The 18605-nt window shown below is 34.7% G+C and overlaps 1 protein-coding gene across 3 annotated transcripts; it reads left to right on the top strand.

Moving 5' to 3' along the window:
- Positions 1–953: 953 nt before the first annotated feature.
- On the top strand, positions 954–7650 carry LOC107770857 (putative polygalacturonase At3g15720). Of its 3 annotated transcripts, none has more exons than XM_016590192.2 (10): positions 955–1387; positions 3025–3144; positions 3478–3615; positions 4847–5008; positions 5267–5293; positions 5794–6001; positions 6414–6495; positions 6588–6696; positions 7036–7152; positions 7242–7649. In XM_016590192.2, the coding sequence occupies exons 1-10, from the start codon at positions 1367–1369 to the stop codon at positions 7473–7475; spliced, it is 1218 nt and encodes a 405-aa protein (XP_016445678.1). In that variant the 5' UTR covers positions 955–1366; the 3' UTR covers positions 7476–7649. The 3 variants fall into 3 exon arrangements, with proteins under 3 accessions (XP_016445680.1, XP_016445678.1, XP_016445679.1); XM_016590193.2 differs by lacking the exon at positions 955–1387 and adding an exon at positions 2367–2734 and having other exon boundaries at positions 7242–7650; XM_016590194.2 differs by lacking the exon at positions 5267–5293 and having other exon boundaries at positions 954–1387; positions 7242–7650.
- Positions 7651–18605: the final 10955 nt, after the last annotated feature.

Genomic DNA, 18605 nt, shown 5'->3' on the forward strand with positions numbered 1-18605 from the left:
GGACTAGGTCGGACATTTACTTTATAGTCACTTGAAGTAGTGGCGGATCTAGGATTTTTAAGTCGTGGGTGCTCACTGATAAAAATTCTGAAAAAAGAGGAAAATAGAGTTTAGTTAGGGTGCTCACTCAATATTTATCTAAATATTTTTATAATTAGCTATACAAATTTACTAAATCTTGTCAAAGATAATGGGTGCTTGAGCACCCAAAATCAGCATGTGGATCCGCCACTGACTTGAAGTGCCTACGTGATAATAGGCTCATACAACAACAACAACACAGTATAATCCCACTTAGTGGGGTTTGGGGAGGGTAGTGTGTACGCAGACACGCAGACCTTACCCCTACTCTGGGGTAGAGAGGCTGTTTCCAAATAGACCCTCGGCGTCATTCCCTCCAAGAACTTCCCACCTTGCTCTTGGGGAGACTCGAACTCACAACCTCTTGGTTGGAAGTGAAGGTTGCTTACCATCAGAGCAACCCCTCTTGTCGATAATAGGCTCATAGAACTTATAAAATGCCTTTAAATCTGTTTGCACATATTTAAAATAATATAAATATAAATTTTTAATTTTACTCTTCATAACATAATATTTTAGCCACATAAATATTATACCATAAGATCATAAATTCTAAAATCCATTTTTTTTTCTTTTAACTCCGCGCCTAATAAAACACATTAACATAAAATGGGTAAGAGTGAATACTATTTTTGTGAGATATATCACATGACACATGACACTGTTTTCCTTTCTAATTTCTATACGGGGCTCACAGTCAATCTCAACCCAACAATTAGGCCAGCAGCAGCGTCGATCACGGAGCTAAGTTTGGTAAAGAGGGTTTAATCGAATCACCCTTTGTAAATGAATTGCATTGTATAAAAATAGTAAATTCAACTTTTATATATATATAAACTATTGAATTTTCTTGACATAGGTTTATATTTTTTATGTGACATTTTCTTGTTTTGAATCCCCTTACTCAAATTCCTAGCTACGCAGCGCTAAAATAGTTTCAGTTCTTTGTTCTTTCCCTTTCAAGTCTTCTTCAAATGATACCTACTTTGGTCCCGCCATAGTACTATTGTCAACATTTTCAGTTGGTTAACCTCATTATTCCTAACTCAATTATCTGCTTTTTCACAATACTACCACTATATATTCACAAGCTGACTCTTCAGTTGGAGTTGAGGTATAGTTTGTAAGCCGTCCGTGGGATCGTTTACTCGTAGCAAGAGTGCTATTTACCGGTTCTTCGGGGAAATATATATTGGTCTAGCAAAAGCAATTCGAGGATTTCAATTGATCCTTGAGGTGGTGGGAGTACAATTCTTCATTTCAAGTTCCGTCACTAGTGCCTTGTATGGTTTGTTGGCGTACTCCGGTATGACAATTTTGTTTTGGGCTTCTTACGCTTTTAGCTTGCGTCAAAAACTATTTATATTTGGTAGCCGAAAAATTGTGTATACATTTTTTATTCTATTATTTTGATAGTGGCTATACAGTGTCATTTTCCATTTTATTTCCCCCTTTAGTGCCAAAAACTGTATTAGCCCGTTAGCTCTGTTAAAATTGGATTAGAAGTGCACATTTTCTTTAATTCAAGGTTAGATATGCTTAACAAGGAATAAAACTAGAATATAGAAATAGTTGAGGGACCAAAATTGCTATTTTTCCTAAATATCATTTAATGAAACATTGGTCCAAAATTGGGTGAAAATCATTTTGATCCCCCAAAGTTTGCCTTAAACATCAAACTCCTCCTCCAATATTAAACAATAGTCATTCTACTCCTATTATCATATGCATTGTCTATTTTACCCTTGATATTTTCAATTCCTCCTCTATGCATATAATTTTTTTTATATTTAAATTGGTAAACACTTATATAAATACCTTATTCTGAATTTTATTATTAAAGTTCAATAAATTTAACTAGAATAGTGTGTGTGTATATATATATATACACACACACACACAAATTTATTTTAAATTATAATTTAAAGAACATCCAAAGTATAAATATGTAATCTTTTAGGATTTTATTATAAAATTTAACCCTATTTTTAATTATTATTTTTTATATTACTGCGCTAACTTTTATTTGAGTGATATAAATAAGATATTTTATTCTATTATTTTAATTGTTCTTATATCTTTTATTATTCAATTTTAATATATTATATATGATTGATTATCGTATTTCATTTTTTTTAAATTTTAAAAAAGAATTATTTTCACTAGGTCAATTCATAAAATGATTAAGAAAATTATCATCATATTAAAAAGTAAAAAAAAAAATATAGACCAAGGTTGATAAGATTGAGGATAAAATAGGTATTTAAGAAATACAATTAAGTTTGGAGCAGCAGAATGTCTATTGTTTAATGTTGGAGGAGGAGTTTGATTTTTAAGATGAAGTTAGAGGATCAAAATGAATTTTACTTACCCAAAATGACTTGATTTTGAAGAGAGATTTGTTAGTGTCAGTTGGAGGAGAGCAATATATTAGTATTAATGAGGCTTTAGAAGAATTAATTCCTAACTCATCTATAGTGAGTAAGTCATATTTAAAGAGGATTTCAATGAATCTTTTAGTAGATTTCTGAAATTCTTTTCCCTTAATAAATGCAATGCTCATAAGCGTATAAATCCGCCCCCTCCAAACAAAAACGACATTAGAAAAAAACACGAGTTTGTTCACTATTCTTCATTCGATTTAACTTGAATGGTGAGCTCAGTGTTTTAATTTATTCATTTTGAGTTAGGATTTTGTCTTTTGGTTACGGGGACTTGACGGGCAGTTTATGAGTTTGAGCCATGGAATCAGCCGCTAATACTTGTATTGTGATAATTGATAGGCTGTCTGCATCACACCCATTTGGGGTGCGGTCCTTCCTCGAATCCTGTGTGAACGCATGATACCTTGTATGCCGGGCTACCCTGTATAGCTATTAGGACTTTTATCGATAATCATGATAATTCATTTTTTTTCATTTCTTTTGTGCCACATTTTTGCAGGATCGAGCTTTCATCTTTTTGATCTGTATTACTCCATTTATTCTTGATAGAAGTCTTGCTGCTGTTTTTGATATAACAAGTTATGGCGCTGTTGGAGATGGAAAGCACGACGACACTCAAGTAACACAAATAATTTTAAATATTCAACTAACTTATTTTTCACTTGTTATTTTTATTCTATGCTTGTTTGAGACTGAGCCGTAATACACGTATTTCAATTGCTTAAACACCTTGAAACCAAGACGCGTGTGCTCAGAGCATGTATCATCTAAATTTGGACATATATATTATGACATTTTTCAGAAGATCTTTTTTAAATTATAAAGAATAAAAGCAATCTTTTATTTTGATTAAAGCCCCCCTTTTCAAGGAAAGGAGAATAAAAATTGCTCTTTTTCCCGTTAATTCAGTTGTTTAAGAGATTTCAGATATTTTTTTAATCAATTTTTATAGGCATTCAAACAAGCTTGGGCAGCTGCGTGTAGGGGTGACAGTAGAAATCCGTCAATGTTTATACCAAGTGGGAAGTCATTTTTAATACGACCAATTACATTCCAAGGACCTTGCAAATCCTCCAATATTCATCTACAAGTAAGTTTGCTTCATTTTCTCTAGCCTTATATATATATATATATATATATATATATATATATATATATATATATATATGTGAAGTTAATGGACAAGTACTTACTTTGAGATACCTATTCTAACGTTTCGCTTCGTAACACTAACTTTCCTTGTGATTTATTGTATTACGTTTTTCTCTCTTAATTTGATTTTTGTATCAACTTTTTAACTTATTTGTTTTTAATATAAAAAATTACAAGTTGACTAATTGACCCTTTTTCAATAAACTTTTGTTTAATTAAACGATATCATGTATATATATACTAACAGAGGAAACATATGCATATGGAATTAATCCATATGTTTGAGGACGTGATGCGACATTGAGATTACAAAGAAACTTTACAAACACAATAATTAGACAAAATCATGCGAATGCACGTGTTGAGCATCAAAAAGATGGAAAGGCATAAATTAGCTTTCGTTTGAGGCCTACTCTGCTTCTCTTATTTAAAAAGAATTATCGATAGAAGGTAGTTGTTTTCAACGACAACATTTTCTGGTATAGAATTGAGAGCGGCATTGAAAATTGACAGGGCGCAAAGCTGTGTATATATATATATATATATATATATATATATTTTTTAGAAAATCAAGATTTTCATCGTTAAAGAACTTGTTGAAAAAGATATTCATATAATTAATTAATTAGAAGAGTTTAATATCAGGTAAAGTTGTCTCCATGTGACATATATGTCACGGCCTCACAGGTTCAAGGCGTGAAAGCAGTCACGAATGCTTGCATTAGGTAGTATCACACCCTTTGGGTGCGGCCCAGTGCCGGTCTAATGCACAAGCCACTAAGGCAATTGCTTTAGGCCCCCAATTTTTTGGGGGTCCCTTTTTCAATAACTGTTACTAATTGAAAGATTTTTTCGAGCCGATATACATATATTAGACATTGATTATTATTATTATTATTATTATTATTATTATTATATCTGCTGAATATTTTTAGTTTAAGAGATAATTAGGCGGACGACTATTTGGATTAATTCTTCTTTTTTCCTTTAAAAAATATTGAATTAAGATAGAAATTATATTTTAAAAAAAGCGTCATATTAATATTTGGCTTTAGGCCACAAAATATATCGAGCCGCCCCTGGTGCAGCCCTTTCCCGACCCGAATCCTGCGTGAACACAGAATACTTTGTGCAACGGTAAAAATAACATTATTTTCTGAACTTAGCAGGTATCAGGATCAATTGTAGCACCAGAGGATCCAAAGGAATGGAAAGGTTGTGAAAATGTTAGTTGGATATATTTTACAGGTGTTTTTGGTCTCTTCATCAATGGTTCTGGTACTATCAATGGCAATGGTCAACGTTGGTGGAAAACTCATAGTGGTATCAGGGTGCGTTTTAAACATCCCTCTATTTTATCATCATTCAATATTGTATTGTGCGAAGCCAAAAATTTTAATAAGGACATTTATAAAAATACAATAATGTGAAACCTGGGATTCAAGCCTTCGACTTAAAATAAATTTTGAATCACTTTTATCGTTACACTAGAGAAACTTCAATTATGTTTAGTGGATTCAATAACTAGTACTTTGTCCTTGTTTAATTGATTGGATAAGTATTAACAAGTGAGATTGTTCTTGTTTCAGGTGAACGGAACTTGCACTAAACCAACAGTATGAATTTTTTAGGAAATTCTCTAAGATTAATTTTTAATTATGGTGATATTACCTTACTATAAGTGTATTGGACGGCCTAATATTTTGAAAAATATTTTATTCATGAACTTATTTTTTTTCAATTGGAGGAAAATGACTTTCCTATCAAAAGATGAAAAAAAAATTCAAATTTTTTCTCAACCTTCTCCACCCTATTACTCACTCCGACCCCACCCATCTACCCTCTTCCCCCACCCCTCCCCCATAACATCGCCACTGCCACTCCGGCCCCTAGACCTTGACCTACTGCCCTTGCCTATTTCGTCTTATATAGTGTTTGCTAAATTATAGTAGTATATTTTATAAAATTATTTTCTGATATATCTAATCAACCATTGAAAAATAAGTAAGACAATCACTTCTTTTTCGTACCAAACACACCTTATGTGTCATTGAGTCTTTTAATTTTCGCACATATGTCATTTACAAGAATTTTTTCCCCTTCTTTTTCTTGGTAGGCTGTCCACTTTAATTATTGTAACGGCCTTCAATTGAGTGGAATTAAGCTAGTGAATAGTTCGAGAAATCATATAAGCCTGACTTACAGCAAAGGAGTAACCATCTCAAAAATTCATATTAGTGCACCAAAATATAGTCGCAATACTGATGGTATTGATATCTCTAACTCTAGCCAACTTCACATTCAAGACTCCACTATTCAGACAGGTACTTCTTATACTCTCAATTTGGAGTTTAATTATGTGAATTTTAATTTCATAATATAAACAAAAAAATATTGTCGGAATATGTTGGTTAAGACAAACAGAATTTTCCCAAATCCTTATTTCATTTACTTTTATTAAGCAAAAAGCAGAATTTGGAGTTTCGCAATTTTTAAAAATAAAATAATTAATTCACTCCCATTCATCTAAGATCCTAATCCAATATAAACTGTAGTAATTTATGTTATTCATGACCTGTCCATCACTTAGCAATATTTTTAGCCTGAAATTTTAAGTTGATTAATATAACCTATTAACTACTAATGTTATTGATATTGAAACCCTTTTATACTGCATAAAGTGTTTCATGTTTACACCAAAATTCATTAATCCAACAAAAAATTAATAACAAACAGGTGATGACTGCATTGCCATCAATACTGGGTGCGTTGATGTTCATATTTCTGGTATTTCATGTGGACCAGGGCATGGTATAAGGTACAACTCCATCTTATATTTCTTTTAAATTTCTATTTCTGTTTATTTCTTTACTATAAATGTGAAACACATTTTTATTATATTGTATGCAGTGTGGGAAGCTTAGGTCCAGATAACACATATGCGTATGTTGACAACGTCTATGTAACAAATTGTAACCTTGAGGGAACCCAGAATGGTGTTAGAATTAAGACATGGCAGGTAAACAAAGTCTCACCTTTCATATTAATATTAAAAAAAGCAGCCTGGTGCACAAGGCATCCTACGTTAACACAGGGTTCGGGAAAGAGCCACACCCCAGGAGTGTGATGTAGACATCTAGCCTATCATAATGCAAGCATTTAGTGACTGCTTGCACTGTTCGAACCCGTGACTTCTTGCACTGCTCGAACCCGTGACTTATAGGTCATACAGAGACGACTTTACCGTTGCTCCAAGGCTCTCCTCCACCTTTCATATTAATATTAATTAACAGGATAAAAGAATTATGAATACTTGTACTCATATATACTAATTAATTATCTCTTCATGCCTTCATAGGGTGGTTCTGGGTATGCTAGGTCTATACATTTTGAAGATATTCACCTCAAAAATGTAGAAAACCCCATCATTATTGATCAGTTTTATTGCAATGGAGGTCATTCATGTCAACCTCAGGTAAAACATAAAGTAAAAATATATCATTTTTTAGTTTCCTAAAGAAGGCTTTTGAAGTTTTCATCCTTTTTAAAAAAAATGTTGAACAGGTAAGTGCAGTGAAAATAAGCGATATAACATACAAGAATATACATGGAAGTACAAGCAGCAAAGCAGCAATAAATTTGAACTGTAGCAATAGCACAGCTTGCACCAACATTGAGATGGAGAATATCAACATAACTCCAGTTGTCCCTGGACAAAAGATTTTTGCTATTTGCAATAATGCCAAAGGAAAAGCCTCTTCAACTTCACCTCCTGTACCTTGTTTGGATAAATATTAGAGCATATTTTCTATTTATTTAGTTCCATACCCATTTGTAGTGTGGTATAAGGAATGTTGTTAGATGCATTAAGTAAAACATGAGTTACGTTTACATGGTTTCCAATTAAAAATGATAGAACTTGACTGGTTTAAGCAGAAGTTTGACAGAGTTTAAGTTGACTCATCAATTGATATAATCTTCGTCTAATCTGCGCAACATACACAAGTTAACCCATCAACGAATATTCTTTTAGTTCAACATGCCCAAATTAGAATGCGTTGAGTTATTTTCTGGGCTAACTTTTACCCTATTAATGCAAATTATTGCTCAAATCAGGACATATCGATATTTCTGTTTATTGGTGTGTTGTTCTTGATGTTTAATACTGGTGTTTCATTACTTGTTCTTTTGGATCTTTAGAATATCTTTATACAAAAAGCCGAAGAGCTTAACTGTATGCTTTCTTGACCGGTACACATAGTTTATACACGATTATATGCATATTATACAAGAATTATATATTACGCCTCACAATTGGGATGAGACGTGATGTCACTCAACCAATCTTACCCGTCGAACGAACCTGTACTTGCTAACTGAAAGTCTAAACAGTTCACAATAATGATAGTAAACCAATAAAAGTTTTTATTTCAAATACTAGTAGACCATTAAATAGAGTTTAACTCCAAAACATCTATAAAACTAACCCACATTCAAGTCATGAGCCTTTAACCGAAATTTGAGTACATAAAATTTTGAGACATTCCCCGCTAATAAACAAAAGCGTCTAAAACAAGTAAACGTATGAACCGACTCGCTACCACATGAATGAATCAATGGAGGCTGTGAACTGAATCTAGGAAAGTCGACCTCTAGTCATGTATACGGTCAAAGTTGTATGCCTCCGATTTATACGCTCGAGTTCTAGGGCCAAGTCCGGGTGAGGTCGAGTTCGAGATCGATGGAGCAGACTCGAGCTCAAAGACATAGTGCAATTCCCGGGGGTAGGAGTACGAGCAATATCAAGGCCAAGTATGCCCGGCCCCGAAATAATACCGTTGTGGATTTGTAACAGAACGAGCTAGATTCCCGTCACGTCCACAAGATCATGGCACAAATCCCGGAATAGGATTGTACGATTCCGTACTAGGCGGTTAGACAGCTGTACCAAAAAATATTCCTTATACTGTAAATAGAAATATTCCTTATTTAGGGTTCCCCTATTAAAGGGGACCCCAGTCATTTGTAACATCATCTAATCGTTGAGCAAAGAATATACTCTCTACTTTTTACCTACTCTTCATCAGAATTGTCCTTAGCTCTATAGCTCTTACTTACTTTACTTTTATTGCTTTATTGCTCTTGTCCTAAGCCCACATCGAGGTCACTACTGCTGAGTAACGTTGGTTTGATTCTTTTATTTCTTTAATTTCTACTTCATATTTCTTAATTATTAATTTGTATTGAACTAAATCACGTATCTTTAAAATCACAAATCAAATTTAATTGTTACTCGTATTTTCGAGGTAAACAAGTCACGAGCTTCGTCATCGGCACACTCAATGGCTATCACATGACGTGAGCCCAAACGAGCTAAGTACCTCCAAAGATACCCATCAAGCCTCATTGACAACCCTTTCAAAAGGAGGAAACGACTAGAATGGACTATATATAAATATATAGAGATGACAAGCGGTGCGGTGCGGTTGTGGGATAAACTCGCATAAACCTGCGAAGGTTTCAATCCGCCCCACCCCGCCCCGTATAGTATTTGCACCCGTATCCACCCGCCCCACACCTACACCTATGTCCACCCGCCCCGCCCTGCATACTTAATTTTTTTTTCATTTTCCTAGTTTTTCTTATTATTTTTTGCTGGTTTTTCAATTTCATCGACCAAAAAATGAAAAGCTCTTTTGTTGCTTATGTACTGAATTTGTTCAATTTTTTCTTTTTAAATAGTTTGTTCAATTAGAATTGAGGATTTAAAAAGAGCGAGTCACTTTACCGATGGTTTGGAATTTGAAAACAAATATGGGAATAGGTGGCTTCAAGCTGCCAGTATGTTGTATGCTTTTAGTTTCGAAACAAAAATGATGTTTAGTTTAATATAATATAAATTCAGAATTTAGTTGTATGATATTTTAAGTGACAAAAATTAAAATAGTAATTTTTGTGTAACGGACCTTCATTAGATGATTTTTAAGTGACAAATGTTAATAATTTAATCATAAAAATATTTGTCAGAACAACATTTTATATTCCCTTCAATGCCTAACTTTTTTTTTTTTTTTCAAATTTCAAACTTAGTTAACATTTCACTAAAATGTGTATGATGGGTTTACAATACCTTAGCTTTATGTTTTGATGATCTAACAAATTTACTGTCAAAGAACCAAATAAGGAACTTGACACATTTGGTACACAACTCAAATCAACGGAGTCCAGCTAATGTGAGCTGCTATGACTTCAGAAGATAGAGAATCAACACAGGGACCTGATACCCTTGTGTTTCCCTGATAGCAGTACGGAGTCAACTGTCTACAACTGGAAAGTGACTGCCTGCACTGTACACAGAAATAGTGCAACACAGTTTTGCAGTCACTTCTCATTTGACCTATCAAATGATTACATCATCCAAGTGATGTCATCCATATAGTATTAACATTAAACATTACAATAAAATATTACCTGAACACTTGAGAATTCATTCAAGCACTCAAGCATCTGACATTCAAGCATTCAATTCTTAAGTGCATCAAGAACAAAGTTTAACACTACTACGAACCCGTTCTTACAACTAGTATTTTGTATGTTCTTAGTTGAGTTGTAACTTTGTAATTGTTCTTCATTGTAATTCCTACTTTGCTTATCTAGAAGAATTACTTAGGAACCTCTTGTAAAACCATAAACCCTTAGTGTTTGTGTCGTGACTAGAGTTAGTCATGAGTTGAAGTCTTTGTAATAGGTGTATTGCAAAGTGGCTTGTAATAGATGCATTACAAGTTAGTGAGGGATTAAGAGTTTAATTCCTAGATTGCATAGGTTGTACTCTAAAGTTGCTCATAGTGAATTTGAAATCTTACCAGTGTAGGTCGTGATTTTTTATCCCCTTGAGTAGGGATTTTTCCACGTAAAAACTCCCTATTCTATTTACTTACTGCCTTATTAGCATTCTCAGTAGAAACTCATAGAAGACCGGTCTCAATATAGTTTGGTGGACTTATATATTCTATCAATTGGTATCAGAGCGGGTTCTTTCTATCAGGTTAATACCTATGAAGGATCCTCATGGCTGCTCCACCAAATTTTGAAGAAGTTTAGTCTACGTATAAACCACCCAAGTTCAATAGGCAATACTATGGGTGGTAGAAGACAAAAATGCATGATTTTATCATGGCAGAAGATTCTGAGTTGTGGGATGTTATATATGATGGTCCTTATGTCCCAACAAAGAAGGTCGGAGATCCACCAGTGACGCCGCCAAAGACCAGGAAAGAATACAACGACGCAGATGGGAAAGCTATGGAGAAAAATTTTCGTGCCAAGAAAATTTTGGTGTGTGGCATAGGACCTGATGAATACAACAGAATCTCAGCTTGTCAATCCGCTAAGGAAATGTGGAAAGCTTTGCAAACAGCACATTAGGGAACCACTCAAGTAAAGCAATCTAAGATTGATATGCTCACCACTGAGTATGAGCTCTTCAGGATGAAAGACGATGAATCTATTCAAGACATGCAAACAAGATTCACTTCCATCATAAATGAGCTACACTCGCTCGGTGAAATCATTTCTAGGAACAAGCTCGTGAGAAAAATTCTCAGTGTTCTGCCTAGTTCATGGGAAAGTAAAGTGAATGCCATTACAGAAGCAAAGGATCTTCAGGCCCTAACTATAGATGAGCTAGTTGGAAATCTTAAAACTTACGAAATAAAGAAGAAGAAGAAGAAAGATAGTGAAAGAAGAGAACCAAAGAAGGAAAAGAACCTGGTACTCAAATCTGAAGGTAATGACTCAAGTGAGGAAGACTGTGACATGGCTTACTTAACCAAAAGATTTCAGAAAATGGTCAGAAGGAATGGAGGGATACCAAAGAGAGGCAGTTCCAACAGACCAAAGAATTATGACCTTTGTCATAAGTATGGAAAGCCAAGGCACTTTATCAAAGATTGTCCTCTCCTAAAGCAAGAACACTTCAAGTACAACCCTGATAAAGCAATCAAGAGGAACCCGGTTCCTGACAAACGCTTCAAAAGAAAGAATGCTACTAACAACATTGTGAAGCAAGCTCTTGCAGCATGGGGAGATTTCTCCAGTGAGTCTGAAGAAGAAACTGATGCAGGTGACAATTCTATGATGACAGTTGAAAGTGAAGTAAATGAATATGATTCAATATTTGCTTTGATGGCTCAATCAGACGATGATGAAAATGATGACAATGATGAGGTAAACTTCAGGGATGTTCAGAGAAATCTGAAATCCTACTCTCCTAAGAAACTCATGTCATTAGCAAATGTCTTAATTGATGCCTATCATAATCTTGTAGATGATAAGGATGCCTTGACCATAGAATTAGGAGGTGCTGAGCAAACCAGAGATGACTTGGTAGTCTGTGTGGTTGATTTGAAGGAAACTATAGATTATCTGGAAAATGAAAAGAAGATTCTGACTGAGAAAATCACTGGTGTAGAACACGAAAGAGATGATCTGGTGGTAGTAGTAGTTGACTTGAAAGAAACCATTGAGAATTTCAGTAAAGAAAAGGATGCCTTAGTGGAGAAAGTGAATGTTATTAAGCAGGAGAGAGATGACCTCTTAATAGTGATTGTAGACTTAAGGGAAACAATACAGGAACTTGGAGCTGAGTGTAGGCCTGGAAATTCTGAAAAAGGGAAAGAAGTAGCGAGTGAGGCACACATTAAGCTTGAAAATGAGTTAAATGTTGTGATGATATTTTATACTTCAATACCATACAAGAAGGGGGAGGGGGAGGGGGAGTGATTTGTGTGGTACCCAATTTTCGCTTAACTTGATTATAGAAGGACCTGGTTCTTCTATGTGTTCCAACTGTAGACATGTGATTTTTGATCCTCCCCAAGATTTTTCATATTTTAGCACGTAAATATTTAATTTAGGCCTAATATCGCTATCTCAACTAATTTTTACTCTTTTACTTTATTTTATTACAAGAAAACAAAAATTACAGAAATAGTTTCATTAATATTTTGTAATCATTTTTAATCTTGAAAAAATACCAAAAATAGTTTTGTTTTAACGGTCAGTCTTATTTTAACATTATTTTACTTAAGTAGGACTAATTAATAAATGAGATCATATTTTAGTCTCGTTCGTGGGGAAAGAATAAAATTTGGGTTCGAGCAACCATTTTTTAGGCCTAATTTTTGGATCTAACCCATAATTCCTAGGCCCATACCCCTAACCTAAAAAAAAACCTATAAAAACAATACAAAACCTAAGGACTATCAGTGAAAAGAGACACAAAAAGCCAAAAGCCAAAAAATGACCTAGACCCATAATATACTCAGCAGCGCCATAAGAACAAATAAGGACCCCTCCTCATCGTCTTCTTCTTCGTGACCCCTCACCCAAGAATACTCACCAGTAGCCGCAACACCTCACACACAACACCGGCTACTGAACCTTTCCGCCGTTACCACCCAAACCCGTCGGTCAGACCCATCTCCAGCCACCTTCACTGAACTAGTAGCCCGCTGGAGAACAGACACACACACACAAATAGAGTGAGGGAACGAGCTTAGAGCTGGAATAGATAGATACGAACTGAAATCGAAAATAGTACAAAAACTACTTCGTCTTCTCTATTCTCGATTTGGTTCTTAGTTTTCTGCAACATGGAGTTTAATTGATGTTTGGAGCCGAATTTGAGTTTGAATCGTGTGGAGGTCGCCATTGAAGGTAGTCTATTCCGAATTCGACGAGGTTTCCGGTTCGAGGTTTTGATTTGTGCGATTTCTTGCTCGACTTTGCTGTTGTTGTTCGCGTGAATTTAGAAGTTTAACATTTGAATCTGGCGATTGCAAAGGTTTCGTTCTTTCTCTAACTCGATCTTTTGCTTATTGTAATAGAATAACATGATTTTCTTATGAATTTGGTTTGGATGCTGAGTTTATCGTTCGTTCGTTAATGTGGAGTTACTGGAAATATTTTCAATTATTTAGTTGCTGATCTCCTGTATTTAGGTGTAATTTGGGTTAATTTGGGTGGTTTAGATTGTTAAGCAAAGACACTAACTAACATTGCTTTCGTCTGATTAGAGTAAACAGAAGTCGTAAGTCCTTGGTCTGAATTTTTGAGAGCTAAAAATTGCGTAAAGATTTCATCCAAAAATCAAGAAGTGGGCTTCAGTAGAATCTTAGACTTAGAAACAGAAGCTTGTGATAAGGGACAAGGTTGAACCTAATAATGTGTTATTATCTGGAATTCAACTAAAGATGGACATTTCTCCAACTATTCTGCAATGCAATTAATCTTACTATGACATTTGTTTGTCTTGTACAGTGTAACAGGCTAACAACTGGCTGATTTGAGTTTTGAATTCTGTTACGATGACTCATTAGGAGATTAAGGTTTTAAAGCTTTAGAATTAACATTCTAGTGATATGGAACAATTAAGCTCTACTAATCTCTTCTACTGCTGGACCGTTATGTTGAAAAGAAAAATCAGTTGCTTACTTGGATTTCCTTAATGTGATTCACTTGACAATTGGACTTGGATTTTAGATGAGGTAAAGTAGAATTGGGATTAAATTCGCGTTCATGTTTTAATATAGATTGATTGAATCATCGTGATTGTGTACACGTTCGCGTGACATAATTACGATTCTAAAAAAAAAACCAAACCGGAGTATGCGTTCGTGCAACTTCGATCAAGCTTTCTCGTAATAATAAATTGCTATTAATAGTCCACTTTAATTAAATATAATTTCTTAAAAATAGACCGAGGTGTGCCATCCAATTTAATCATCCATGACCCTCGTATTAATCTTATGACTTAGGTATAAGAATGACAAATGTTCGTAGTTTGTTTTAGGCGTGTTTAATATACTAGTATTGTAATTGTGGACACGTTCGCGTGGCATGATTACGATTCTAAAAACAAAACCGGAGTATGCGTTCGCGCAACTTTGGCCCCAAAATTTTGTTAATAATAATAAAGCGTTATTAATTGTGGACACGTTCACATGACATGATTTTGACGCGCCAAACAAATGAGTACACATACGCATGACCTATTTTCAAGATAATTTTCTTAATTAAAAGCGGTAAAAGGCAAATGCACACATGTTCTTAAATAAGTAATTATACAATTTGATTAAGCCAAGTATGATCAAAGCGACTGTGCTAGAACCACGGAACTCGAAAGTGCCTAACACCTTCTCCCGGGTTAATAGAATTTCTTACCCGGGTTTCTATGTTCGCGGACCGTAAATAGAGTCAAACTTCCTCGACTCGGGATTTTAACCGGTGACTTGGGACACCATAAACTATCCCAAGTGGCGACTCTGATCTAATAAATAATCCCGTTTCGATTGTCACTTAAATTGGAAAAAACCCTCTTATACCCCATCCGGGGTGTAGTAAAAAGGAGGTGTGACAGCTCTGGTGACTCTGCTGGGGACAAGAACCCAGAATCTCTGGTTCAGGGTTCAGAATTCGAGCTTGTTAATATGATTTTGGTTGGCTTTATTTATTGTTGATATTACTGTATTTTGTGAACCTTTTGTGCTAAATGCTATCTGTTTACCGCTTTAATATTGTTTGAATTATATATAAGTTTTTACGCCACCCCCTCTGAGTCTTCTGAAAATGGTGCACACGTTCGCGTGACCCGCTTTTTCTGTAGAAATTATTCCAAATAGAACGAGGCTAGGCCAACAACAAGGCCGGGCCAACAACAAGGCCGGATAGACTTTAGTGCTCCCGATACGTTGCCCCCTCTTCGGCCCCAGTTGTCTGCTCGGGTAACCCAAGTCTAGAACACAACCCCAGGATTTAAACCTAGAAAAATACAGTCTCATGCCGGATCCCTAGTAGGAACGTTTATTTGCATCACGTGTATTTAACTTAGGGGACTCAACATAGGGATTGAGTCCGTCTAGGACAGGTGTACCCAAAAATAAAAGATCATCTTGATGCATCCTATGTGCTATATGTTGCATTTCATCAGGGGTAAAAGGATCATTTGACGGACCAATGATAATTGAGGGCGAATGAAAAAATAAGAAAAAAAAGAGAAAAAGAGAAGGTGAAGTGTGAGGATAAAGTGAGTAGGGCCCAATTATGTTTTCTGTCACATTTTTGTTAAGAAAAAAAGAGCATGAAAAATTCAAAAAAGGGATTTTGCACTTTTTCATCATTTTCTGAAAATCAAAAAATCCAAAAAAAGGGAAAAAAAAATTCAAAAAGAGTTTACATGTTTCATCATTTTAAAAAAAGAAGAAGACAAAAACATATTTTCTCTAAATTAGCTATTTTTTTAATTCTTGCCTGTATCCAATCTGCCCGAACTACGCGAACCTGATTTTCATCTTTCGGGGCGTGATACGTAGGCAACCCACATAGGGTCCGGTCTTCCTAGTGAGTTTAGGTTCTTGGGTTCGCGGGATCTTATCTTTATCTTGCATTTGTAGCCACTTTTAGCCACATAGGTTAATTTTAGAAAAATAGTCACAACCATGTCTTGCATGTGTCTAGTAGGGAATGATATTGTCTCACATAGTGTTGGTTTCAGTTTTCTCATACAGGCGTGGATCTACTTACCGGAGTTTGAGTATGACAGATACCCCAGGACAACTGCATTCAGGAGCTGCCCGAGGAGCCTTTTTATGTTTTTGAGTCTATTGTTCATGTTTTTCTTTCTAGTCCTGTACAATAGTATTCAGTCATTTAGTTGATGCTAGTGTCTGTCATAGTCTAGTTAAGTTGGTCGAGTCTTGTGTTATTATTTCCTATTTTGTATTTGAAAAATGTATTATAAATCAAAAATCCAAAAAAGATATTTTGCATTTTATATTTCCGTTAGAATTTTCTTTAGAAATACTACTCCTAGAAATTTAAAAAAAAAAGATGAAATTTTGAGGTGGCTTTTCCTTTAGAAAATTAATATCTAGAACTCAAAATAAAGAATTTCTTTTATATTTCCTTTTAGTACATTAAGACTAAAAATTCAAAAAAAAAAAGAATTTTCTTTTAATACTTCTTTAAAAACTTTCTTTAAGATATTAACTCCAAAAATCCAAAACGATTTTATTTTGAGGTTTTTCTTTGGGAAATTAATGAAAAATGAAGAAAAAAAATTCTTTTTATTTTATTAGAAATTTAGGACATTGTACATAGAAGAAAAAAAATAACATACTTTATCTTTGGTTTATCTTCAGAGTTTCTCCCTTAGGTAATCAAAACTGAAATCCAAAAGCATTCCTTTTTATCTTTTTCATTTTTTTGGTCGAAATCTTTCTTTCAGGATATCAAACGAAAATTCAAAATATTTTTTTTTGGTTTATTCTTTAGATTTCCTTCTTAAAAAAAGAATCAAAAATATTTTTCCCTTCTAGAATTTTTTCCTTAATAATTTCCCATAGAGTATTTGTTTCAAAAAATATATATATATATATATATATATATATATATATATATATATATATATATATATATATATATATATATATATATATATGCTCGTTAAGCTTGAGTTTAGAATAAGTTATAGAACATTAAGTCTAGAAAATTAAAAAAAAAAGGACTTGCTTCTTTTATTTCTCTTTTCTCATCAGAGTAGTCATTAAGGTAAAAAAGAGAAGAAAAGAAAAAGAAAACATTAGTTTGTTTACTTTATTCCCGATTTTCCCGAACTACGCAAAGATCTGATTCATGCGGCGTCATGATACGTAGACACCCTACATAGGGTTCGATCGAATCATTTTTTTAAAAAAAAAACAGAAGGAAAAAGGAAGAAAAAAAAAACAAAAGAGGTGAGATTATGGGATGTGGGAAATGAGACGAAAGAAAAGAGTGATAATTAGAAAGGAAAAAAATGGAAGGAAAATGAGCAAGCCAAGAAGCGCTAGAAAAGAAAAAAAAGAGAAGATTGAAATGAACAAAATTGGGATGATGTCAAGTGACCTTGTGACCCTAGAAGTTATTCTAGAATTATTAATTGTTACTAGGTGCATTGCATGCAATGTGATATTTTTAGCTGTTAAATGCCCTAACGCTAACATGATGACTTCATTTTGTTCCTCTTTGTTATCCTCATTATAGCAGAAGGGTGGTTGGTTTGTGGTTCTTAAACTGGTGACTCTGCCATACAACACAAGGTCAAAGAGCAAGGTAGCCATGGCTAGCAAAGACTTGGACACAAGGGTTGTTGACCCGTCAAGGGAGTTTGTGGAGTCAGAGTCTGAATTGAAAGAGGAGGTCCAAAGGTTGAAACAACATATGACAGAAATGTATCAGTCTTGGATAAGGGAGCGTCCTTCATTCCTTACTAACTACATTGAAAACCCTGCAATTATCCCATCACTATCACAAGCCCAAGTTCCCACTGCTGTTGACATCTTCCCACAACCATTTCACACTCCACCCCCTAGAACCACCTCATATCCCGCTCCTTTGACCACTCATGTTTTTGTAGCTTATTCACCTGCTACCTTTCCTCGATCCTCTAAAGAGACTGTGTTCAAAATCCCCGATGCCCAACACTATGCTCCAGAACCAATTTTCAAGGTCTCGGGTCCATACTCTTACATTTTTCATTTTGAGCTTCCCGGTGAGACTGTAAAGCCTGCTAAGATAGTGGAGCAAGATGAGATATCCAGAAAGTTGAAAGGGATTAAGATGCCAAAGTTTAATTTGTATGATGGGCGTGGTGATCCAGTAGCCTGTCTGAGGGGTTATTGTAGTGAAATAAGAAGTGTTTGCGAGAAAGATAAATTATTGATGGCACATTTCAGTGAGAGCCTGACTGGGGCAGCTTTGGAATGTCATACTCGTCAAGATGTCGGTAAGTGACATACATGGGATAACATGGCACAAGATTTGTGCGACACTTTCAGTACAATATAGACATTGTCCCAGACCGCTCCTCCCTATCTCAGATGGAAA

Source organism: Nicotiana tabacum, chromosome 1 (genome assembly GCF_000715075.1).
Source record: "Nicotiana tabacum cultivar K326 chromosome 1, ASM71507v2, whole genome shotgun sequence".
In the NCBI taxonomy this organism is placed as follows: Eukaryota; Viridiplantae; Streptophyta; class Magnoliopsida; order Solanales; family Solanaceae; genus Nicotiana; species Nicotiana tabacum.